Source organism: Sus scrofa, chromosome 3, assembly GCF_054392235.1.
Source record: "Sus scrofa isolate SSC_HxYL_T2T_F1_AM1 chromosome 3, Sscrofa_HxYL_maternal_Yorkshire_Landrace_v2.0, whole genome shotgun sequence".
NCBI classification, from domain to species: Eukaryota; Metazoa; Chordata; class Mammalia; order Artiodactyla; family Suidae; genus Sus; species Sus scrofa.
The window spans coordinates 28338849-28365122 of NC_139385.1; the positions used below are offsets into that span (position 1 = coordinate 28338849).

The following is a 26274-nucleotide window of genomic DNA, read 5'->3' on the forward strand; positions in this document are numbered from 1 at the left end:
TGCGCAGGTCGAGCAGCGGATGTGATTGGCCGGGGTTGTTGGCGCGCCCGGCCCGCGTGGGCCGGATGCGCAAGTGTTGAGGGGGTCCTCGGAACCCCATAATTTTCTTGGGCGCCTTCCCGCCCAGGGCCAGCCGGGCTCCGCGCAGCCACAGGCTGAGGCCAGCGACTGCTGCTCTTTTCAGTGGCCGCCGGTCAGATGGAAGAGCCTGCTGGGAAACCCCTCAGCTGTGAGGAGAAGGAAAAGGTGCCGGGGTTGCGGGAAGGGTTGTCTCAGAACTTTGACCCCCCTTTCCCAGGATTTTAGGCCTGTTTTTGTTTCCAAGGGCGGCAGTGACCTCTAACCTGGACTGAGGGAACCCGGGTTGTGAAAGTGTGGGAGAGTGCTGTGCTCCTGTGGTGGCATTTAAAGAACAAAGTTTCGTTACAGCAGAAATGCAAAAATACACATTGTAAAGCTAAAGATAAAGCTAAAGTTCCCTTTGACATCCTTCCCGCCCCACCCTGCACACGCGATCTTGGCTTCTCCGAGCCTATCCCCTTAGTAAATCCCTCAATAGTCTGGATTTCAGATCTTTTTGCGTGTCTCGCGGGGGGGGGGGGTGCAGTGTGAAGGGGTGCGATTGTATTCTGTAACGACCAAAAGGTAGTATATATATTTTTTGGAGAGGATGGTTCTGCAACTTCCGTTTTCCTTTTTCATGTTTAACATCCGTATTAGTCTATGTTTATCTACAGTGTTTTTAAAGTTCTATATAGTATTTTGCAGTATGGATACTGTATTGTGTGGATTTTTTTAAGAAATTATATTGCATGCAAATTTTTGCATGTTTGTGCATATTTTGGACAATGCAGAATCTGTATGAAATATCAAAAAACTTTGATATATTTTTTAAAAAATCTGATTTTAGCTTGACTTTTGACTAACATGTAGTAAGTACCAAACTACAGACTTGATAGGTACATTTTTGCAAGTTAATTTTATAAGACTTTTTATATTTAAAATGATGCTTCAAGTTTTGTTTGTTTGGCCACTGCAGGGATAGAGGTACAGAAACTTGAAGCTGTTTGTGGTGTTCACAATTCAGCTGTTTCTCATTGAAACCACAAAAACGTTTTTTTAAAACAAAGAATGGAAATGACATCTTGTCTTTACACATTACTCTGCTGGGAGCCTTTTAGGTTGTTTGTACTTTTTGTTTCTACACGGTGCTGGTCTGTATTATCCTTATACATGCCACCTTGCATTTATGCCCATGTTGTTAACTTGAACACACCTTGGTGCTGGCTCTTCTAGGCCTTGTGCTAAACTCTTCTTTCACAGTAACTCATTAGTCTTATCCCAGCCTACCTTCCAGTGGGAGTGAGAAAGTTCATTTACAAGTCAACAGGGTAATTCCCAGATGCTGATAAGGAGGCTGATAAGTAGTAGAAACAGTATAGCATAGAGGTTTGAATCATGCTGTTTTTAAAATGTGTTTATAAATTGGGCAAATTGCTTTCCCTCTGATATTCCTTAAGTTTGCTTTTCCATAGCCTCCTTCAGGTCTGGCCTCAAGTGATAGTCCTCAGAAATGCCTCCCTGGCCACTGTCTCTAAAGTAGCCTTTTCTGTCGCCAAGTCATTCTCGCATCACCCTGTTTGTCTAGGTGTTGACTACCATGTGAAATCATTTTATCTGTTTGTTTGTTTTCTTGTGTATTATCTGTATCCCTCAGGAGCAGAGGCCTTGACCACTCTGTATATCCAACACCTAGAACTCCGTCTGATACACAGTGGGTTGTTTTTTTAGATGCTGGATATGCCTGGACCAGTAACTGATTCATTAGTCAAATAAATATCTGAGGATGACAGCTCCTGCTACCCTCAAGGCTCTCTCCGAGAGATGGGGGAGACACAGAACTAAACAGGCAACATATAAGAAGCACTGTGATAAAGGAAGCGCAGAGGAGAGGTGGAAATGCCTAACTTGGATTTGGAAAAGGACCTAGAAGTTTACCCCAGGGGGATAAAAATCTAAGCTGAGGCTTGAGGAATCAGTAGGAATTAGCAAAGTGAGTCGGGAGGCAATTGTCCAGGTGATACAGCAGTCAAAGCTAGGATGCTAGAGAGCTGGGTTTTGAGAGAACAGAAAGCAGTGCCAGTGCTGCTTCCTCGGCCACCTCTAGCTGAGGCCCCTGCTGAGAGCTGTGTGATGGGCACTGTGTCCCTTCTCTCTGATTCCTCTGTTTCACCTGCTCAGTTTTGTTTCATGTTCTTCTTCCAGTTGAAGGAAAAATTAGCATTCTTGAAAAGGGAATACAGCAAGACACTGGCCCGCCTTCAGGTAAGTGAATCTTTATTGTCTCAAATTGGTGTTGTGGCACAAACTATAAGAACAATCTTCAGGGAGTTCCCATCATGGCTTAGCAGAAACGAATCTGACTAGCATTCACAAGGACACAGGTTTGATCCCTGGCCTTGCTTAGTGGGTTAAGGATCTGGCGTTGCCGTGAGCTGTGGTGCAGGATGCAGACATGGTTCCCGAGTTGCTGTGGCTGTGGTGTATGTAGGTCAGCAGTTGCAGCTCTGATTCGATCCCTAGCCTAGGATCCTCCATATGCTGCGAGTTCAGCCCTAAAAAGGAAAAAATAAATAAATAAATAAAAAGAACAGCCTTTGGTTCATAAAGCTTAACAAAAACTTATTTTTTGCAAAGTTGTGTCTTGAGCTGCTTATGTTTTCTCCAGCGTGCCCAAAGAGCCGAGAAGGTTAAGAATTCTATTAAGAAAACAGTGGAAGAACAAGATTCCTCATTGCAGCAAGAAGTTTCAGTACAACTAAACCACTCAGGTAAAGCTATCGCATTCACTTACAGTTGCTTTAGTACTCATTTCCCAGGTGGTTCTTTTCTTTGTCGCCAGAGGGTAAGGACTAGCAATAGACTCTTATTTATCTATCTCTCTGTCAATACATGGCCCTACCTGCAGTATGTGGAAGTTCCCAGACGAGGGGTTGAATTGAAGCTGTAGCTGCCAGCCTGCGCCACAGCCACAGCAATGCCAGATTCAAGCCACACCTGCAACATACATTACAGCTTGCAGCTAGATCCTTAACCCACTGAGCGAGGCCAGGGATTGAACCCATCCACATCCTCAAGGACACTATGTCAGATTCTTAACCTGCTGAGCCACAGCAGGAATGCCTAGACTCTTGTGAAAGTGTGTAATGCAGTGGTTCTTTATATATTTACAAGATCGTATAACCGTCATCACTATCTAATTCCAGAACATTTTTATCACCCCTAAAAGAAACCTTATGTCCATCCTACCCTTAACCCCTGGGCAACTACTAATCTACTTTTTGTCTCTCTGGGTTTTCCTATTCCGATATTTCTTAGGAATGGAACCGTACAGTATGTAGCCTTTTGGGACAGGCTTCTTCTATACATTCATCTAAGCATGTATCTGTACTCGATGGCTTTTTGCAGCCAAATAATATTCCATTGTATAGCTATTCCATAATTTGTATGCCCCTTCATCAGCTAATGGACGTTTGGGGTGTTTCTACTCTGGCTATTATGAATTTTGGCCATTATGCTGCTGTGATCATTTATGGACAAGTGTTGTGTGGGCATATATTTTCAGCTCTTTCAGGTATATACCTAGGAGTGGAATTTCTGGGTCATAAGGTAATTCTGCATTTAACTTCTGAGGAATTCCCCCGAACTGTTTTCTACAGTTGCTGTCCCATTTTATATTCCCACCACAATGCCCAAGGGTTCCAATTTCTTCACATCTTTGCTAATACTTATAATTTTCCATTTTAAAAATTATAACCATTTTGGTAGATGTGAAGTGCTATCTAATTGTGGCAGGGTGTTGTTTTTGTGTGTGTGTGTGTGTGTGTGTGTGTGTGTGTGTGTGTCTTTTTAGGACCACACCTAAGGCATATGGAAGTTCTCAGGCTAGGGGTCAAATCGGAGCCCCATCTGCCATCTACACCGCAGCTCACGGCAACACTGGATCCTGAACCCACTAAGCGAGGCCAGGGATCAAAGCCACATCCTCATGGATACTAGACAGGTTCATTACTGCTGAGCCACTACAGGAACTCCTCTAATTGTGGTTTTAATTTGCATGACTTAGTGACTAATGATTTTGAACATATTTTGTGTGCTTGTTAGCCATCTGTAAATCTTTGGAGAAAAATCGATGCAACTCTTTTGATTAGGTTGCCTTTTTATTGTTGAGTTACTCTTTAGGAGTTCCCGTCATGGCTCAGTAGAAATGAATCTGACTAGTATCCATGGGGATGCAGGTTAGATCCCTGGCCTCGCTCAGTGGGCTAAGGATCCTGCATTGCCATGAGCTGTGGTGTAGGTCACAGGTGCAGCTCGGATCTGGTGTTGCTGTGGCTGTGGCACAGGCTGGCGACTATAGCTCTGATTCAGCCCCTAGCCTGGGAACCTGTATGTGCCAGGGGTGCGGCCCTGAAAAGACCAAAAAAAGTGTTCTTCATATAGTCTATCTATTAGACCCTTATCAGGTATACAGTTTGTAAATATTTTCTCCCATTCTGTGAGCGCTAAACTATACTTCAGTTGGATTGCTTATTTAGTTGCTTATTTCAGCTCAAATTTTAGAAATTATATCTATTTATTTATATCGGAAAGATGACTTTTTTAAAATTAAGACTCTCTGTGCACAAAGAAAAAAGTTTGCTGGAAATACTGTAATAAAAAACAATGGTCGTTTCTCATGTTAGAAGTCAGGTAATTTGGAGTTCCCACTGTGGTGTGACACAATTGGTGGCATCTCTGGAGTACTGTGACACAGGTTCAATCCCTGGCCCAGCACAGTGAGTTAGGGATCCAGTATTGCTGCAGCTATGTCGGGGGTTGTAACTGTGGCTTGGATCTGATCCCTTACCTGGAAACTCCATATGCTGCAGGATGGCCAATAAAGGAAAAAAATGAAAGGAAGGAAGAAAGAAAGAAATCAAGTAATTTGTAATATAAAATTGGAGGCTAAGGAAGGAAGAAATCAGGTCATTTATAATAATAAAATTGGAGGCTAATGAAATTTTAAAATGGTAGGAAAATTACTCGAGTCAAAAAAAAAAAAAGACATGGAATGAAAAATAAGGGGGTGCCCATTGTGGCTCAGCAGGTTAAGAATCTGACATAGTATCTGTGAAGAAGTGGGTTCCATCTCTGGCCTCACTTAGTGGGTTAAGGATCTGGTGTTGCCTCAAGATGAAGTGTAAGTTGGAGATGTGGCTCAGATCTGGCGTGGCTGTGGCTGTGATATAGACCTCAGCTGCAGCTCCAATTTGACCCCTGGCCCAGGGACTTACATATGCCACAGAGGTGGCTGTAAAGAAAGAGAAAAAGAAAAATTAGGAAATGAGGGGGAAATGGAGAGATGTTGGTCAGAGGGTACAGGGTTTCAGTTACACAGGCTTGTTCTGCCTCCTGGCCGACCCTGATGCTTCCCATGGCTCTGCATGGCATAACGTGCCCCCCTCCTATGGGAACTACTTTGTTTTAGTTTGGGGGTGTGTGGGGGGGGTGCCGTACCGCAATAGAACTCCAGAATTATCTTTTTTTTTTTTTTTTTGCTTTTTAGGGCTGCACCTGCGGCATATGGAGGTTCCCAAGCTAGGGGTCCAGTTGGAGCTACAGCTGCCAGCTCATGCCACAGCCACAGCAATGCAGGATCCAAGCCACATCGATGACCTACACCACAGCTTGCAGCAATGCCGGATCCTTAATCCACTGAGTGAGGCCAGGGATCAAACCCTCAATCTCAGGGTTCCTAGTCAGATTCGTTTCTGCTGTGCCATGATGGGAACTCTAGAAACTACTTTATTTTAAAGTCCACTTTGGGGGTGTTCCCATTGTGGGTAAGTGGTAATGAGTCTGACTAGTAATGCATGAGGACATGGGTTCAATCCCTGGCCTTGCTCAGTGGGTTAAGGATCCAGGGTTGCCGTGAACTGTGATATAGGTTGCAGACCAGCTCAGATCTACCGTTGCTGTGGTTATGGCATAGGCTGGCACTGTAGCTCCAATTCGACCCCTAGCCTAGGAAGTTCCATAGGCCACAGGTGTGGCCCTTAAAAAAAAAAAAAATCACTTTATGTATATACAATTTATTTGTCACTGTTCCTCAGTGAAACTGGGAAAAACTAAGAAAAAAGATGATCTCAATAAATAGGTAATCTTTTAGCTTAAAAATCATTTTTCCAGCACAATTCCATTTTTTTTCACATTTACTTAATATTTTAGAGTTTATCAGGTTTTTAAAAACTTGAACTTTGATCTGCCTGAATGAACTGTCATTGACTCTCTTTTATATAAATGTTTGGTGTCATTTATATATAATATTTCAAAAGAAATATGGAGTATTTTTTGGTTCGTTATAAAAGAAAAATATTGATTATGCCATTTTTTTTCTCCTTAGAACCTAGAAGCAGATTATCTCCCTGTGACACATTACAAATCCATGCCCATGTTGATGAAGAAACTGGAGAAAAGACACCTGTCACACTTGATATTGAGCCTGAGTCCTTTAGCCCTGGACCTAGCCCAGTAGGAGGATTATGTATACAAAGATCAGATGATATCCAGGAACATTTTCCCTACGGCATCAATGGCCCTGATGGTAAGAAAAGTCAAAGTAAGCTGCTAGGAAGAAGAAAGAAGTTGGAGAAAACACTGACTTCCCAGGAGAGAGAATCTTTCTTTGACACTGATTCACTCATACTCTCTGGAAAAAGACTAAAGGAAGGGGCGGAAGTCAATAGAGAAAATCCTGGGGTCCCTATAACTGAAACAAGAACTTCCCTTCCAAGTCCTAAGTCTGACATTCCCCATTCTGCAGCACCCATTCCAGAAGCTAACGTAGGGAGTGTCTTAATTCCATCAAATGGCAAACCGCACAGAGATGTCGGTACACTCTCAAGAGGACATAATTTCCCCAGGGTGCCTGCCCTTCCTTGGCGTACTCCGTCAGACAGCAGTGGTCTGCAGCTTCAACATAAGCCTCCTGAAAGTAACTATGAACTTATTCCTTCTGGTTTAAAAAACATTAGCCCTGCTCCACCCGCAAACTTAGAGGCACCCAACCAAAAAATGACTCTCTTTGCAGATAACACAGAGGTAAACGAAGCTGTAAGCGCAAGTGGTCAGCCACCTAGAAGTCGTAACTTAGAAGCAGATCATTCATGTTCTGTAAAGGAACTCACTTATGATGAGTTTGTGGCAAGTGAAAACCCAAATTTTAAAGAACGGAATCACCCAGAGATGTCTTTTAAATCTTCCAGTAATGCGCTTGGTGGTAGAAATGGAAATCTTCTGGAAAATGAGGCTCTAAGTCAACCAAAGAGTCTTAGCTTAGAAGTATTTTCTCCTGTCCCTATAGAAGATCAAACACATACTTGCACAATGCTTGAAGGCCTTCCATTTCCTGCGGAATATTATGTTAGAACAACACGGCGCATGTCAAATTGCCAAAGGAAAGTGGCACTGGAGGCTGTCATTCAGAGTCATTTGGGTGTCAGAAAAAAGGGTTTTAGAAATAAAAATAAGGCACCTGCTAACAAGTTAAACCTTGTCAGTGAAAAAACTAACCAAAATGAAATTAAGGTGTCTGATACATACGCAAAACGATCGAGTTCAAAAAGTCCTTCTCAGGAACTCCTCTCAATTGAAGTCAGCTCTCCTGCTGGCACTACTAAAGATGACTTCTCTAGGAAGACGGTTACCCAGCCAACTGGTAGAAAGTGCAGAGGAAAAAGAAAGTCAGTCTGTACCCCTATGTCAGCTCATCATGAACTCCTTTTGCCAGCTTCTGGCACATCAGGTGTTAATAGTTCCAAGGAAGAAGTTGCCTTGCACCAAGATCAGAATGGAAAAGTAATTATTCATGGTAAGGAGAGAGTTAAAGGTAAATCGAGGTGTGGTTGATGGTGGCGGTGGCTCATACTGTGTGCCCAGCACTTTTTTTTTTTTTTTTTTTTTGTCTTTTTGCCATTTCTTGGGCCGCTCCCGTGGCATCTGGAGGTTCCCAGGCTAGGGGTCTAATCAGAGCTGTAGCCGCCGGCTGACACCAGAGCCACAGCAACGCAGGATCCGAGCCGCATCTGCGACCTACACCACAGCTCATGGCAACACTGGATCGTTAACCCACTGAGCAGGGGCAGGGATCGAACCCGCAACCTCATGGTTCCTAGTTGGATTCGTTAACCACTGCGCCACGACAGGAACTCCTGCCCGGCACTTTCTAAATGTTGTACAGATACTAAACTCATTGAGTCATCAGGGCAGCCCTACGTGAGGCAGAATCTGTTATTATCCTCACTTTATAGATGAGGAATCTAAGGCAAGGAGATGAAAGTATCTTTAAAGTGCCAGAGCCAAGATGCAAACCTGGATATTTACCTAAAATTAGTATTAATTCAAGTGCAATACACTCTGTCCATGGGGAGAAGTAATTTATAAAAGGTATTTTCGAGGGCGTTCCCATTGTGGCTCAGTGGTAATGAACATGACCAGTACCCATAAGGATGCAGGTTCGATCCGTGGCCTCGCTCAATGGGTTAAGGATCCAGCTGTGATGTAGGTCACAGATGTGGCTCAAATCCTATGTGGCTGTGGCTGTGGTGTAGGCCGGTAGCTGCAGCTCTGATGCAAGCCCTAGCCTGGGAATTTCTATAGGCCGTGCGTGCAGCCCTAAAAAAATAAAGAAATATTTTTGAAATACAGTGAAATCTGTGTCAGAGTAAGAGTCCACTAACAAACTTAGGAATGATGGTGTGATAAAATGCAGTTGACATCAGAAGGTAAGGCAGTCTCCTAACAAACTGGAAATACGCCTGTGTACGTGGAAGTAATCTGCTCTGATTTCAGTAACGTACAGTTACATTTAAAAAAAAAATGTTTTTTTCTTGAGGTGTCCTTCACATAAAATTAAGTGGACAATTCAGGAGCATCTAGTACACTCACAGTGTTTTGTCACCATGACCCCTGTCTAATTCTAAAACATTTTTATCACCCCGAAAGGAAACCCCATTACGCATTAAGCTCTTCATTTCCTCTCCCAGCCCCGGGCAACCACCAGTGTATATTCTGTCTCTGTGGATTTACCTATTTTGGATATTTCGTATTAATGGAATTAAACAATACGTGGCCTTTCTGTGTCTGGCTACTTTTACTTAGCTAGTTTTTGAGATATATCCACTGTAGCTTGTATCAGTACCTGATTTTTTTATGACTGAATCCTGTTCCATGGTATGTATGTACCACAGCTTGCTTATCCATTTACTAGGTGTTGGATGCAGCTACATTTCAAATGATACAGAATTCTTGTCCGTTTAAGTCTAGTAAATTATGCTTTGCTTGAAGAGGGGACTAAGTTTTCTTTAGTGAGAAGAGCCAGCATTTTGCAGACTGTGCTCTGGTGGCCTGCTGGCGTCAGAGTTTGGGATCAGAAAGGATTTTAGAGATTCTTAGTCCCGTTCCCTTAGGAGGGACAAGGGAAAATGAAGTGAATTGACTTGCCCAAGGTGACACAGCTCATCAGTGGCCAGAGCTGGAACCAGATCCCTATCTCCCTTCTCCCAGCAAGTGCTGCCAGCACCACCCTTTTTGGTACTGCAGAAGGAGGGCTGCTGGTTAACCACTAACCTCTGGCTCATTTTTGACCTGTTCCCCAAGGTTTCAGAGTCACGGGTGGGAAAAATAGTGAACACTGCACGGTATTGGAGTTTAGAAGCTCGCTCTTTGTTGGTGATTAATGTCTCTTGTTGGGTATTGCTGTTGCTTTTTATTTTAGGGAAGGAAGGTCATCGTCAAAAAGAGAACTCCCTTTCTTGCAGTAATTCTGCTTATTTGTCTTTGGCGGATGATACTTTCTGTGTTCCATTTTGTAAGAATGAAGTGCTCAGTTTAAAGCAGCTGTCATCTTTTCTCAAAACCACAGACTTTCAGTTACCGGATGAAGACTTTGGGCCTCTTAAGCGTGAAAAACTGAAGTCCTGCTCAGAGAAGTTGATTGAGCCTTTCAGATCAAAAATGTGTGGAGACAGGCCTCTTAAAGGAGGAGATTGTATTGTCGAGGAACTGACTCCTAAACAAATCCGTATAGAAAAGGAAGACTTGGAAGAGGACCTGATGATTCGACCAGGAAAAGCCCATCCTAAAATGCCAAAGCCAAAAAGCCAGCCTCAGGAGAAGGGCCTGTCTTCATCCATTTTACTTTTGACTCCTGTAAACACGCTTGCACCTGATGATAATGACATCAGGGCGACAGCAGACCCGTGCTCACCTGCTTTCCCCATCTTGGGCACTACTCCAGCTTTTGGCTCCCAAGCCTGCGGAGAAAAGGCTTTGGCAGAGGTTGTTGGACAAACTTGCTCTACCCCCCAGCTTTCGCACTTGCAAGCTGCAGTCAGCCTTGCTAGTGACCCTAAACACTGTGAAGGCTGGACCAGCCCAGCAAAACTAGATGGAAGCCTGCATGCAGCAGGAAAGGAAGGACCGCCTTCCTGTGACTGTGATCCTGGTCCCCAAGCAACACCTCTCCTCACCAAGTCATTCACCTACAAAGAAAATCAGCTCTGTGTACATACGTGCCAGGAATCCTGGAAATCTTCCATTGAACAGGTACAGGCTGCTTCCTTGGTGAAATTTTCTCTAAAGGAGTGAAGGATCTTGGTGAATGTGGACAGCATGACTGCCTTATACATCAGCTCCCCAGTGTTTAAGAATGTTTTAGCATATTTCTTTTTTTTTTTTTTTTTTTTTGTCTTTTTAGGGTCGCACCCATGGCATATGGAGGTTCCCAGGCTAGGGGTCTAATTGGCACTGCAGCCGCTGCTGGCCTACGCCACAGCAATGCCAGATCCTTAACCCAATGAGCGAGGCCAGGGATCGAACCCACAACCTCATGGTTCCTAGTTAGATTTGTTAACCACTGAGCTATGACAGGAACTCCCATAGCATATTTCTTTGCTGTGACCTCACTGTAAACATTAAGTTCATTCTGGGGAAATTGGGGGGGGGGTTGTTTTGTTTTGTTTTTTTATAGTTGATTAACAGCATTCTGTCAATTTCTGCTGTATAGCAAAGAGACCCAGTTATATATACATTCTTTTTTTCGTAACATCGTGAATAATGTTCCATCACAACTGATTGGATATAGTTCCTTGTGCTATACATTAGGACTTCATTGCTTATCCACTCCAAATGCAATGGTTTGCATCTACTAACCCCAAACTCCCAGTCCATCCCCCTCTGTACTGCTCCCCCTTGTCAACTGCAGGCCTGTTCTCCATGTCCGTGAGTTTGTTTCTATTCTGTTTGGTTCATTCGTGTCATATTTTAGATTCCACATATAAGTGATATCCTATGGTATTTGACTTTCTCCTCTGACTCACTTCACTTAATGTGAGAATCTCTAGTGCACATGGCATTATTTTGTTCTTTTATGGCTGAGTAGTATTCCATTGTGTATATGTACCACATTTTAATCCGTTCTTCTGTCAGTGGGCATTTAGGTTGTGGCCATGTCTTTTTGGAGTTCCCATCGTGGCTCAGTGGTATGGAACCCAACTAGTTTCCATGAGGACAAGGGTTCGATCCCTGGCCTCACTCAGTGGGTTAAGAATCTGGCATTGTGAAAAAAAAAAAGAAAAGAAAAAAGAATCTGGCATTGTGGTGAGCCATGGTATAGGTTGCAGACACAGCTGTGGTGTAGGTCGCTGTGGCTGTGGTGTAGGCCAGCATCTGCAGCTCCAGTTTGACCCCGAACTGGGAACTTCCATGTGCCATGGGTGTGGCCCCAAAAATAAATTAATAAACAAAATAAAGTATATATATATATTTTTTTTTAATGTAGGGGATCCTATTCTCTTTATTATCAATGAAGCAGTTGTATTTAGTTACCTAAGAAAATAAAACATAGGAAGTAGGCATTTTGATGTGTGAGTAATAATTAATTTATAAAGTGTAAATTAACGGTGTGACTTTTGTTTCCACAGACTGAAATAGCAGATGTTCCCACTTGTGATAGCTTAACCCCAGGTACTCTACAATTGGTTTCAAAGTTAAAGGTCAGAAAACTATTAAATTAGAATATGTCTTGTGTCTTATATGTGAACAGTATAATGAGTTGGTGGGAAAATGCAGAAGAATTTGATTTTTTAAAAAAATTAATTGGAGTTCCCACTGCAGCTCAGCGGGTTAAGAATCTGACTAGGATCCTTGAGGATACAGGATCCAAACCTGGCCTCACTCAGTGGGTTAAGGATTTGGTGTTGCTACAAGTTGCTTCATAGGTCCTAGATGCAGCTTGGATCTGAGTTGCTGTGGCTATGGCCTAGGGCTGCCACTGCAGCTCTCATTCGACCCCCAGCCTGGAACTTCCTTGTGCCACAGGTGCAGCCCTAAAAAGAAAAAAGAAAAAAACAAAAAGATAAAACAGATTTACCTTCTTTGTTTTTCATAATATTTACCTGTGTATATATTTTGAGATCTTGAAGCTATTGCGAAGAACAATGCAAGTAACTCAACTTCGTATCCAAAAAAAAAAATTTTTTTTGGCCTCTCCCATGGCATGAAAAAGTTCCCAGGACAGGGATTGAATCCTCATGACTACAGAGACCCAAGCTGCTGCAGTGACAATGCCGGATCCTTAACCAACTGTGTTGAAGTGCATCAAAAATCTGCCAGCATTGTGGCAGTGTGGGTTTGATCCCCAGCCTGTCACAGTGGGTTAAGAATCCAGCATTGCTGCAGCTGTGGCATAGGTCGCAGCAGCAGCTCAGATTCCCTCCCTGTGCCAGGAACTTCCCTATGCCATGGGTGTGGCTGAAATACATAAATAAATAAAATTTGAGGGAGTTCCCTTGTGGCTCAGCAGGTTAAGAATCTGGTGGTAGCACTGGTTCAATCCCTGACCCAGCTTCTGCATGCTGTGGGTGCGGCCAGTAAATAAAATAAATAAATAAATAAATAAGGCATTTTGACAGAGAGGGGTCATTCATGACTCTCCTACCCAAATGATGTAATATTTTTAGAAGAATTACTTAAGAAAATAAGTAGCAGTTCTGGATTATGACATAATGAATAGTTAATTTTCATATGCTATATAATATATATGGTTCTGAGAAATATAATATTCTGTTAGTGCTATTTTGGTAAATCCTGAGAGGTGGATTGGACCCGTGTCCTGATTAACCTTTTCGTTTGTTTGTTTGTCGGGCTGCAGCATTTGCAGCCGTTTGAAACGAGACCTCAGTTCCCAGACCAGGGATTGAACCCAAGCCGCAAGGGTGAAAGTGTCCAGCCCTAACCACTAAATCACCAGGAAACGACGGCCCCCTGCTTCACTTTTTATACTTGAAGTAGGGTGGTGTAGAGCAAGGTTTTTCATTCTCACTACTGGTGACATTTGGGGCTGGATAATTCTTTGTTGTAGGGGACTGGCCTGTGCTTTGTAAGATATTTAGCGAGAGCCCCAGTCTCAACCCGTAACACCCCCTCCGCAGTTGTGATAACCAGCAGTGTCCCCAGGTACTGCTAACAGTCCTCCAGGGGAGCTTTGCAAAATCACCCTAAGTTGAAAGCATCTGGTGTAGAAGAAAGCTTTATTTATGTATTTATTTGCTTTTTAGGGCCCCACCCAAGGCACACGGAGGTTCCCAGGCTAGGGGTCCTTTCAGACCTACAGCTGCCGGCCTACGCCACAGCCACAGCAACTTGGGATCCATGCTGCATCTGCAACCTACACCACAGCTCACAGCAGTGCTGGATCCTTAACTCACTGAGTGAGGCCAGGGATCATACTCTCATTGTCATGGATCCTAATTGGGTTTTGTTACCACTGAGCTACAGTGGGAGCTCCCCTTCATAGCTATTCTTTTTAATTTTCTTTTTCTTTTGTCTTTTTAGGGCCGCACCTGTGGCATATAGGAGGTTCCCAGGCTAGGGGTCAGATTGGAGCTGCAGCGACTGGCCTACACCACAGCCACTGTGCGTCCATTGTTGTTCATTTAGAAGTAGTATTTGGATACTGTTGCGGATCACTGGGTTAAAGATCTGGTGTTGTCCCTCCTGTGGCTCTGGTTACAGCTCAAGGGTTCAATCCCTGGCCCAGGAACTTCCACATGCTGTGGACACAGCAAAGAAAAAAAAGAAATAGTGTGTTGTTTCAGTTTTATTCCCTCTTCCATCCATGGGTGCTTCATTAGAATGTTTCATTTCCAAAGATTCAGATTCGTTTCTGCTGCACCACGAAGGGAACTCCTCTAGTTAGTTCTTATGGGCTATTTTTTGTGGTTAAATCTGAATCTATGCCATTCTAGAGCTACACATTTTTAAATCTTACAAGTGTATATGGGCAATTTTTGTCATTAGAAAGCTCTTTCTGGAGTTCCTGTTGTGATGCAGTGGTTAATGAATCCAACTAGGAACCATGAGGTGGCAGGTTCGATCCCTGGCCTTGCTCAGTGGGTTAAGGATCTGGCGTTGCCGTGAGCTGTGGTGTAGGTTGCAGACTCGGCTTGGATCCCGAGTTGCTGTGGCTGTGGTGTAGGCCGGTGGCTACAGCTCCTATTCAACCCCTAGCCTGAGAACCTCCATATGCCGCAGGTGAAGCCCTAGAAGAAGACAAAAAAAAAAAAAAAAGAAAGAGAGCTCTTTCTTTTGACCTCTATAAATCTTTAATTAAATTTACTTGGTATTTCCTCTTAATCCTGGTAATCTCTCACTTTTTCTGTTTATTCTTTTTATAAAATAGCCCCCAAGCATCCCTTTAACATAACTATTGTTGCCATTCTGTGTCAGAATCCTTCAGGTTCCTGTTCTGTGGATGTGAGTGCCATGTGGTGGGAAACAGCTGGATTCAAAGAGCCTTGTATCATAACTGCTTGCGAATATGTAGTTTCTCTTTGGAAACCTCTGGATACTTGGCAGTGGGAAAAAATGTATTCCTGGCACTTCACAGAGGTAAGTCAGACTCTTGTGGCTAAAAGAGATCTTTGCAGCCATCTGCATGGTAATTTAGATGGCAGCTCACCAAAAAATACGGGATCTACAGCTATACGAGACAGCGAGAGATGAGGTTTTTCCACATCATTTTTGAAAAATTTCAAACATGCAGAAAAGTGGTCCAGGGAGCGCCCATGTACCCAGCATCTTGACTCTGCAGTTAACATTAATGCTTTATTTGCTGTTATCATATGTTTATCCAGAGGTGGATTTTTACACTAGAGTTGCTAGAGGAACTTGGAATTTCTTGTCTGTTCTGACTTCTAAACTTGCTGATACCTATACCTCTTAGCTCTCATTTAGACATTGCTTCTGCTTTTTGTCTATTTGTACTTCTGTCCTCATCTACCTTCGTACATATCTTATATGTGCAATCATAGCATGCTCATTAACCTTTTTAAGCCTGCCTTTTCTTACCGTATAAACATGTCTCTTGGTTTCTACATATTCTTCATACTCATTTATTTGTTTATTTCAAATTTGATTTTTCCAAGCTTTATTGAGGTATGGTTGACAAAACTGTAAACACCTTGTGAACAGATTCCCATAATCAAGTTAATCAACACATCCATCACCTCAGTTTCCTTTATTTTTTTCTTGGTAAGAACGCTTAAGATCTACTGTCTTAGCAGATTTCATTGTTGTCCTCCAGTATACCCACAGCTTCTAGCACTGTGCTTTGCAGATGGTGCGCAATAAATATTTGTTCAGTGAATAAACTTATTTTAAATGGCTGTGTGTTATTCCATTCGTCCAGGTGCCAGAATTTATTCATTCTGCCATTGGTAGAAGCATAGATTGGATCAAAGAAATGCTGCAGTAAACCCTAGTATGCATGTAGCTTATCAGATTTTCAGCTTATAAAATGGGGCGTATGGTGTTCTCTGGTGGTGTAACAGGTTAAGGATCTGGTGTTGTCACTGCAGTGGCTTAGGCCACTAATGTGGCACAGGTTCGAGCCCTGGCCTAGGAACTTCCACATGCTCTGGGCATGGCCAAAAAAAAAAAGAGAGAGTGTTTGCTGAACATTTTCACATTTGTTTCACTGTTGCAAACCATCCTAATACAGCAGTGCTAGAAAGGAATGTGACAAATTTGGCAACATTTAGATTAAAGACAAACAACAGAATGTAATTTTTGGCTGGTTTGTTTTATTTAGGTTCCGGTATTACAGATCATTCTAGTGCCTGATGTTTGTGATCTCGTGTGTGTGGCTTTGGGAAATTTGGAGATCAGAGAAATCAGGTATGTAAATCTCAAAGAGTAGTTTTTTTTCTTTCCCTGAATCCTTGTCAGCTTTATTAGAGTGCAAGTTATAACCTAGGCTTGAGTCTTGAAAGAATCTAAATTTAGGTCTAGAAGTTTCCTTGTAGTGTAGCGAGTTAAGGACCCAGCATTGTCAGTGCAATGGCCTGGGTCACTGCTCTGGCATGTGTTTGATCCCTGGCCTGGGAACTTCCATATGCTGCAGGTGCAGCCAGAAAAGCAGGTAAGTAATAAATAATAAGAAATAAATTTGGGGACGTTCCCACTGTGGCACAGTGGTTAACGAATCCGACTAGGAACCATGAGGTTGCGGGTTCGATCCCTGGCCTCGCTCAGTGGGTCAAGGATCCGGCATTGCTGTGAGCTGTGGTGTGGGTTGCAGACGAGGCTTGGATCCCGAGTTGCTGTGGCTCTGGAGTACGCCATGTGTTTTTCCTCTTTTAAGTGAAATTGCTTGTTATTATCTTACTGAAACAATGGTCAGAGTTGATAGTATCCAATTAATTTTCTTCCCTCAGCTTTCTAGTGTTTAAATAGATTGTAATAATATAAACTAATACTAAAACCACAACGATTTGAAATAAAATTGGAAACAGTTAAAAAAATAAATAAAATAAAGAGAGATGTGTTTAAAAAACAGTCAAAATTGTCAATAGAATGACATCCCTGACTGAAGTTTCCTTTTAAAGTTTGACTCTAGTTCTCTAGTGAAGGCTTACTCCTGACTTCTTCCCATTTTTCCTTGTATCTGCTTTAGGGCACTACTTTGTTCCTCTGATGATAAAAGTGAAAAGCAAGTCCTCCTGAGTTCTGGAAATATAAAAGCTGTGCTTGGCCTGACAAAGAGGAGGCTAGTCAGTAGCAGTGGGACTCTTTGTGATCAGCAAGTAGAAATCATGACATTTGCACAGGATGGAGGGTAAGGAAGCCACTGGTTGATTTTAACTGTCAGGTAAAGAATGATTTTATCGCAGGGTTTTAGAGAGAGTTGGATCAGAAGCCTCTTGTGTTCTATGCTGTAGGTGTGGTATAGTGGGGTCTGCCTCAACACTGGGCTGTAACATCGAAGCAGTTTTGGGAGGTGGAGCCAGACGTGGCAGGGAGGAGGGCAGGGGAGCAGAGAGGCTCAACAGGTGCAGTTTGCTCTTTCTTCAGCCTCCTTTGACATCTCTCTGGCCCTGGAGTGTTACCAATACATTAAGATCCTGTGCCAGACTGAAGCTTGGCTTCCATTGCTTCAGTTATCAGCCGGATGCTGGATGGAGCTTTTTTCCTGGCACTAGCTTAGTTTTTATTTTGCATAGTTCAGTAATAATAGTTCCATAGAAGGACTGCCTAAAAAATGCTTTGGTACAAACGCTGACTTTTAATACTGTTTTTAATGCAGAGGCAAAGACAGACAGTTTCTGATGCCCCCTGAAGAGACTCTCCTAACTTTTGCTGAGGTTCAAGGGATGCCGGAAGCTCTGCTTGGTACCACTATAATGAACAACGTTGTTATTTGGTAAGCTTTCCTTCGAGGGCCTCGGTTTCCTCATCTGTAATGTAAGGTTAGTCCTCCAATTTCACAGCGTTATTTAGTCAGAATCCCCAGGCACCTCTCTTTCCTGAAGATAGTGGAGAACCATGCCCGGCCACTTCTAGGAGGGAAACTTTTCATATGTACATGAGAACTTAGTTTTCCTTCTTCAGTTCTTTGGTTTTTGGTTTCTGTTTTTTTTGTTGTTTGTTTGTTTTGGGTTTTTTTTTTTGCTTTTTAGGTCCGCACCTGCAGTATATGGAGGTTCCCAGGCTAGGGGTCGAATAGGAGCTACAACTGCCAGCCTACCCCACAGCCACAGCAATGCAGGATCCTTAACCCACTGAGCGAGGCCAGGGATCCAACCTGCAATGTCATGGTTCCTAGTTGGATTGGTTTCTGCTGCGCCACAATGGGAACTCGCTTCTTTAGTTTTCATACATAGTACCTAGTCCTTAGAAAACTTAGAAGTATTTGTTGAATGACTATATCATACCCTTTATAGTATATATTAAATAAAAAATGAGGTCTATGAACAGTACTTTGGAAATTGAAGGAGAGGAGGTTTCTGTGAACTGGTGAAGACCTGGAGAAGGATTGAGTCTAAACAGCTCATGGAGTGCCCGTTGTGGCTCAGTGGGTTACAAACCCCATTAGAATCTATGAGGCTGTGGGTTTGATCCCTGGCCTCGCTCAGTGGGTCAAGGGTCCGGTGTTGCTGTGAGCTGTGCTGTAGGTTGTAGATGCAGCTTAGATCCCACGTCGCTGTGGCTGTGGTGTAGGCCGGCAGCTACAGCTCCGATTCGACCCCTAGCCTGGTCACTTCCATATAGCTGGAAGGATGTGGGGCATAATCTAGGCCTTGAGGAATGGATGGGCACTGGTCAGTGACAGGGATGAAGACTGGTCAGAAACGGAGTGCGTTGGGTGGGCTAGTTTGAACAAGGGTACGGAGCCAGGAGCATGCACAGTGCATTGTACCCACAGTGAGAAGATTTCAAGTGAGGGACCAGTGAGTAACAGTATTGCAGCACAAGATTCACGAGAGTTATAAGTATCTTGAGAAAGAATTTGGACTTTATCTAGTGGCTAATGAAGAGCCAACTGAAAATTTCGCAGCAGTAGGGTCACATGGTGGGGACAGTTTATCAACATCACAAATCCTCAATAAAGCCACGGGGGAAGGTGGAGGGAGTGGGAGTTTGGTCTTTTTGTTTGTTTGTTTTGTCTTTTTGCCTTTTCTAGGGCTGCTACTGCGGCATATGGAGGTTCCCAGGCTAGGGGTCCAATCGGAGCTGTAGCCACCAGCCTGTGCCAGAGCCACAGCAATGCAGGATCCGAGCCGCTCCTATAACCCACACCACAGCTCACAGCAACGCCGATCCTTAACCCACTGAGCAAGGGCAGGGATCGAACCGGCAACTTCAAGGTTCCTAGTCAGATTCGTTAACCACTGAGCCGTGACGGGAACTCCGGGAGTTTGCTCTTAATAAATGTAAACTATTACATTCAGAATGAATGGACAGGAATTCCCTTCGTGGCTCAATGGAAACGAATCCGACTAGGATCCACAAGGATACGGGTTCAATCGCTGGCCTTGCTCAGTGGGTTAAGGATCCGGCATTGCCGTGAGCTGTGGTGTGGGTCTCAGATGTGGCTCAGATCCTGTGTTGCTGTGACTGTGGTATAAGCCAGCAGCTATAGTTCTGCTTTGACTCCTAGGCCGGGAACTTCCATATGTCAGGGGTGCGGCCCTAAAAAGAAAAAAAAAATACGCTAAGGAGGGGTTCCGACAAACTTTGCTTTTTTCTTCTTTATATTTACCTTCTCTCTTCTTTTTTTCTATTTTTTTTTTTTTAATCCCATCTCAGTCTTCCCTTCTGTCTCAGTTATCTTGGTCTAGCCCTAGTATAAGCATATACTATAGAGACACAGTTATAAGTCTGTGTTAGGTGTAGTCTCTCACCCATGCAAATTTGGGTTCCTGACCATTGTCCTCCACGGGAAATTTAGTCATTACAAGAAAGGTGACAAAACATTTTGGCAAAAAAAGGTGCCTAATTTCAGTACAAGTAAAATGAGATAATGGAAAGTTTTCTCAAGGACGGTGGAGAGATTCATCCCCAGTGGCATAGCAGATTCGACCTAAAGCTAAACCATCAAATTACACTATTGGCAACGTTAAGCTATAGTTCTAGGAGTTCCCTGGTAGCCTCCTAGAAGGATCTGGCCTTGTCACTGCTGTGGCACAAGTTCAGTCCCTGGCCCAGGAACTTCAGCATACCTCAGCCATGACCTAAATAAATAAGTAAACTATAGTGGTGTTTTTAGCTAAATCTATGATTAAATGACACTAAGGGAGTTCCTGTCGTGGCTCAGTGTTTAATGAATCCGACTAGGAACCATGAGGTTGCGGGTTCGATCCCTGGCCTTGCTCAGTGGGTGAAGGATTTGGTGTTGCTGTGAGCTGTGGTGTAGGTTGCAGATGTGGCTCAGATCCTGCGTTGCTGTGGCTGTGGTGTAGGCCGGTGGCTACAACTCTAGTTAGACTCCTAGCCTGGGAACCTCCATATGGCTCGGGAGCAGCCCTAGAAAAGGCAAAAAGAATAAATAAATAAATAAATAAAAGGAACTAAAGTACTGTGTCCCTTAGTTTTTCCCTGGTTACCTCCTAAAGGATGCTATGATAAATAAGAGAATATTATGTGAAAACCCATTTGTGGGAAGAATGTCATGAGCTTATTTATTTTTGGTGTCCAAGGAACTTAAAAACTGGACAGCTCCTGAAAAAGATGCACATTGGTGACTCCTACCAAGCTTCAGTCTGTCACAGAGCTTATTCTGAAATGGTAAGTAGTGACCTGCGGGGACCGCTTTGGGTCTACGTTGTGTGTTACTCTTGGTCTCACTGAGTGAGAGCAGTAATTTAGTAAGCTGTAGTCCACTGACTCTCCCTGGTGCCTCTTTTTTTCAAAAGTGGATAACAGCATTTGTTCTTTCTTGAAATGTATGAGTGAAAATATGCTTGTTTGGGTAAAATTTCTAGTTATATGACTTAAGGGCAAATATTTATTTCCAGCTGTGAACTCGTACCTAGAAATAGCCTGTTTTCAGACTTGACTCCCAAACACATTGTCCTAAAGGGTTTATGATGTGAACAGATGCCCTTAGGGAGGATGATTAAATGGTCCTAGACATGTTGTGTTCATTTGTTCCTTCCTCCCTCTTTTTCTTTCTTTCTTCTTTTTGCTTTTTAGGGCCACACCTGTGGCATGTGGAAGTTCTCAGGCTATGGGTCTAGTCAGAGCTACAGCTGCCAGCCTTCACCACCGCAACTCAGGATCCGAGCCGCATCTGTGACCTACACCACAGCTCATAGCACCACCAGATCCTTGACCCACTGAGCAAGGCCAGGGATTAAACCCGAATCCTCACGGATACTAGTCGGATTCATTTTGGCTGCGCCACAATGGGAACTCCGACACATTTTTTTTTGTTTTTTTTTTGTCTTTTTGCTATTTCTTTGGGCTGCTCCTGCGGCATATGGAGGTTCCCAGGCTAGGGGTCTAATCGGAGCGTAGCCACTGGCCTATGCCAGAGCCACAGCAACATGGGATCTGAGTCTCATCTGCGACCTACACCACAGCTCACGGCAACGCCGGATCGTTAACCCACTGAGCAAGGGCAGGGACCAAACCCGCAACCTCATGGTTCCTAGTTGGATTCATTAACCACTGAGCCACGACGGGAACTCCCCCGACACATTTTTATCTTAGGCTTTAGTGTCCCCATATAGAAACAAACACAGCTTCTTAGCCATTGTGCTAATAGACTTAGCTTACGGTCCTTTTTTTTTTTTCCTTCTTCTTTTTCAGCCACACCCATGCCATGTGGAAGTTCCTAGGCCAGGAATCAAGTCCAATCCACAGTTATGACCTATGCCACAGCTGAAGCAACACTGGATCCTTAACCCATCGAGCTGTCCTGGGGATCAAACCCATGTCCCCAGAGACAACACCGCCAAATTCTTTTTTCTTTTCTTTTTCAGTCCGCACCTGCAGCATATAGAAGTTCCCAGGTTAAGGGTAGAAATGGAGTCTCAGCTGCAGGCCTACTCCACAGCTTGTGGCAATGCCATACCTTTAACCCACTGAGCAAGGCCAGGGATCAAACCCACGTCCTCCTGGACACTAGTTGGGTTCGTTACCACTGAGCCATGTCGGGAACTCCTCCCCAGTCCAGTTTTAGCATCTGAACAAGTTGAAGGTATTTGTCCAGGAGTCAGGGATATCTGCTTAATAAGTGTCCACTGTTGAGCCATGAGCAGAGGCAGAGGCAGAAGTAGATGGCTCATTGCCATGTAAGACCAACTGGCCCAGCGTCAGTGGGCCTGTGCAGGAGCCCTGAGAGCCTCTGAACACAGAGGCTGCGTCCCTTCCTAGCCTGGCAGCATCTCTGGACACCAGCTCCGAAGTTGCATGATCTTAGACAATCTGTCGCATTATCCTGGGGCTAATACTTTTCATCCTGAAGAGACAATACTTAATAGGTCAGTACATGAATCAGCAAACTTTTTCTGTTAAGGGCCGGATAGTAAATATTTTCAGCTTTGCAGGCCATGTGGTCTCTGTGGCGGCTATTTACCCTGATTTACAGCCCCAAATCAGGCGGAGGTAATATGTAAAACAAGTTGTGTGGCTCTGTTCCAATAAAACTTTTTAGACAATAAAACTTTCTGAAACTTGGATTTCATATAATTTTCACATGTCACAAAGTATTCTTCCTCTTTTTTCCAACCACTTCAAAATGCAGAAACCAGAGTTCCCATTGTGGCTCAGTGGGTTAAGAACCCGACACAGTGTCCCTGAGGATGCAGGTTCGATCCCTAGCCTAGCTTAGTGGGTTTCAGATCCAGCGTTGCTGCAAGCTGCAGTGTATGTCACAGATGCGGCTTGGATCTGGTGTGGCTGTGGCTGCAGCTGCCACTCTGATTCACTTCCTAGCCTGGAAACGACTGTAAACTGCAGGGGTGGCCAAGAAATGAAAAAAAACAAAACAAACAAACAAACAAAAACGCAGAAACCATGCTTAGCTCATAATCCATACAAATATAAGCATTGAGCCAGATTTGACATATAAGGACATAGTTTGCTAACCCCTAATTTAGTGTATAGCATTTAACATTTTTTGACTGTTGGTGTTTTTTTGTTTTTTTGGCTCCACCTGCAGCATACAGAAGTTACCAGGCTAGGGATCGAACCCGAGCCACAGCAGTGACAACTCCAGCTCTTGGTTGTTTTTTAATTATAAAGGTAATTCACTCTCATTATAAGAATGAATTCATTCCAGGAGTTCCCTGTTTGCCTTATGGCTAAGGACTTGGCATTGTCACTGCAGTGCTCAAGTTCCTGCTGTGGCTCAGGTTTGATCCCTGGCCTGAAGGATCTGCCAAAAAAAAAAAAAAGAGAGAGAATTCAATCATTCTAGAAATGTATGAAATTAGAAGTGAATGTTGTTAATCCTAAAATGGCCCTATAATTAATTTTCCCCATTTTACCCCCCAAAATGTTACTTTCAGTGTAACATACATATATATGTATCTGTGTCTGTGACATCTATATCTTTACACACACACAATGATGTTATTATAAGCACATGGAATTTGAAAGCCAGGCGAGGTCTGTAACAGTTTTCCACAGACACAGGCATAGGTGATGGTGTCTTTTGGGGGCCGCTTTTACTTAATAAATAAATAAGAAGTTGCAAACTGACCTAATAATCCAGTCACCACTGACAAGATTGTTTTTATGGGAAAATGCGTTCGGAATTTTCAAAAACCAGCTTAACCTTTCCAGTTTGAGAACTCCCTCCACGTATTCCTATGCCCTCTTTTCTTACACCAGTGTTTCCCAAATGGATGGCTTGAGATGTTAGTAGGATCTAAAGTGGAGGAAGCTGATAAGTCACCTAGGTTCCTGCCTGCAAAGACTGGCTGTAAAGTCACGGAAAGCCCTGTGCTGGAGAAGCTGGAAGTCCAGCTCAGGGATGCCCCCAGCAGTTCTGCTGGAAAAAACGCGAACCAGTGATTACATCTCTGGAGACTTAAGGGTCTGTTGATAGTTCCTATCTATAATTCCATAGTTTCGTCTCTGCCAACACATTCTTTCTTTCTTTCTTTTTTTTTGGGGGGGGGTCTTTTTTTAGGGCTGCATTCGCAGCATGTGAAGGTTCCCAGGCTAGGGGTCACATCAACCACCAGCCTACGCCATAATCACAGCAACATGGGATCTGAGCCGTGTCTGCAATCTACACCACAGCTCATGGCAATGCCAGACCCCCGGCTACTGAGCGAGGCCAGGGATCAAACCTCATAGATACTAGTCGGATTCATCTCTGCTGTGCCACAATGGGAACTCCTGCCAGCCCTTTCTTCTTCCAAACATGCTCTTGATTTATTTGGTTACTGATTTTTCTCCTAAACCAGGGGCTCCTGTTTGTTGTTCTGAGTCACCCTTGTGCCAAAGAGAGTCAGCTGTTGGGAAGCCCTGTGTTTCAGCTGATTGTGATTAACCCGAAGACGACCTTGAGTGTGGGCGTGATGCTCTACTGCCTTCCTCAGGGGCAGGCTGGAAGGCAAGTGTGTTTAATGTGGGGGACAGATTGAAAGGCACTTAGGCAAATACAGAAACCAGATAGTTTTGTGAACTGACATGAATGGAAACGTGAGGTAATACAGATGATGGTAAAGCATGCTAAGAAGTAGGATGAAGTATGAAGTTTATAGATCTGAGGGTGGCCAAAAAAGAAAGAAAAAAAAAAAAAGGCAACTGGATGTCTGGGGCGTGTGTGTGTGTGTGTGTGTGTGTGTGTGTGTCCTTTTAGGGCTGCACCTGAGGCACATGGAAGTTTCCAGGCTAGGGGTCTAATCGGAGCCACAGCTGCCAGCCTACACCCCAACCACAGCAATGCCAGATCTGAGCCGCGTCTGCGACCTACACCCCAGCTCACACTAGATCCTTAATCCACTGAGTGAGGCCAGGGATCGAACCTGTGTCCTCATGGATACTAGTCAGATTCATTTCCACTGAGCCCCATTGGGAACTCCTGGATTTTTGTCTCATGATGTTTACATTTGGCAGGACAGACAGCCAGCAGATAATCGGGAAATAGGATAATCTCACATAGGGAGAAGCACAGTGCAGATAAAGAGAGGTGATACATACAATGGAGAGTGGTGTGTGTGTGTGTGTGCTGACCTTTTGACCTCTGTGGAGGCAGCAAGCCTGAATGATGGCCCAAACCCAGCCAGGCTAAGGTCTGGGATTAGAGCCACCAAGGAAAAGGAACACACTGGGGGGAGACTGAGCTCAGCTGAGAAAGAGTGGAAGGCAGGCCCTTGTGAGCCTGCGTGCAGAGGATACAAAGGTGCCTCAGAGAGCCAAGCAGTGGCTGGTATGCGGTTATAGCCAGCGGTCCGAGGAGTGCAAATGTACGGGTTCAGATGTCCAAGTATTTTTGTTCTCGTTGCTTGGGGGAGCGTGGTTGTGGCCTATTTTTTAAAAAATTTGTTTTAATATATGTGTGTGTGTATATATATATATATGATTTGGATTGTCTCTTCTCTGCCTAACGTTAGGTTCCTGGAAGGTGACGTGAAAGATCATTTTGCAGCAGCAGTACTGACTTCCGGAAGCATTGCCATTTGGGACTTACTCCTAGGTCATTGCACGGCTCTCCTTCCTCCCATCTCTGACCAAAATTGGTCTTTTGTTAAATGGTCAGGTACAGATTCTCATTTGCTGGCTGGGCAAAAAGATGGAAATATATTTGTATACCGATATTCATAAGTTAGGGTAGGGTGGAAACACAGTGTTCTGGATATTTTCGGCCTCTTAGTACTTTTTGCAGTTATAATTGTAGAGGAGACTATCCGAAAGGTGTTTAAAATAATGTCTTGTATTCCTTTAGACATGCTTGTTATACCGATGGAAGGGGCACTACTGATCTTGAATGTTCATTTATACTTGAGGGAAAGGGATTGTCAGTTGATTTCTGTAAATCCGCTCACATTTGCACATTTGCTTTTAAAAGTGTATATAAAGCTTCAGATGTTAATAAATATTTTATTTTGGTACATTCTGCTTGGCATATTTTTTCCCATCCTATAAAAATCATTTTCAGAAACAGCTCATTCTTTACAACTGGAATATTTTGTCAGCAGTGCTTGCATAGTAAGAATAAATTTCAGGAGTTCCCGTCATGGCTCAGTGGTTAATGAATCCGACTAGGAACCATGAGGTTGCGGGTTCGGTCCCTGGCCTAGCTCAATGGGTTAAGGATCCGGTGTTGCCATGAGCTGGGGTGTAGTTTGCAGATGTGGCTCGGATCCAGGGTTGCTGTGGTGTAGGCCGGCGGCTATAGCTTGATGAGAACCCTATCCAGGGAACTTCCATATG

The 26274-nt window shown here is 43.7% G+C and overlaps 1 protein-coding gene across 7 annotated transcripts; it reads left to right on the forward strand.

Annotated features, from left to right (window-relative positions):
- Positions 1–33: 33 nt before the first annotated feature.
- Positions 34–25952, forward strand: PALB2 (partner and localizer of BRCA2). 7 transcript variants are annotated; one of them, XR_014840547.1, is made up of 13 exons: positions 34–246; positions 2266–2325; positions 2729–2831; positions 6446–7912; positions 9818–10647; positions 12024–12066; positions 14830–14991; positions 16193–16278; positions 17057–17218; positions 17687–17803; positions 20580–20667; positions 24303–24451; positions 25455–25952. XR_014840547.1 is itself a non-coding variant. In XM_013989673.3 (13 exons), the coding sequence occupies exons 1-13, from the start codon at positions 199–201 to the stop codon at positions 25663–25665; spliced, it is 3555 nt and encodes a 1184-aa protein (XP_013845127.2). In that variant the 5' UTR covers positions 34–198; the 3' UTR covers positions 25666–25952. The 7 variants fall into 7 exon arrangements, 5 of the variants coding, with proteins under 5 accessions (XP_013845127.2, XP_005656820.2, XP_020942128.2 ...); XR_014840548.1 differs by having other exon boundaries at positions 9965–10647; XM_013989673.3 differs by having other exon boundaries at positions 12024–12095.
- The last annotated feature ends 322 nt before the right edge of the window (positions 25953–26274 follow it).

Bases quoted from the DNA above. Each gene is read 5' to 3' on its own strand.
- PALB2 (XM_013989673.3), top strand. From the start codon at position 199: ATGGAAGAGCCTGCTGGGAAACCCCTCAGCTGTGAGGAGAAGGAAAAG. The intron at 12,096-14,829 runs GTCAGAAAACTA...ATTCTGTGTCAG, and splicing joins AATTGGTTTCAAAGTTAAAG to AATCCTTCAGGTTCCTGTTC. The intron at 14,992-16,192 runs GTAAGTCAGACT...TGTTTTATTTAG, and splicing joins ATTCCTGGCACTTCACAGAG to GTTCCGGTATTACAGATCAT.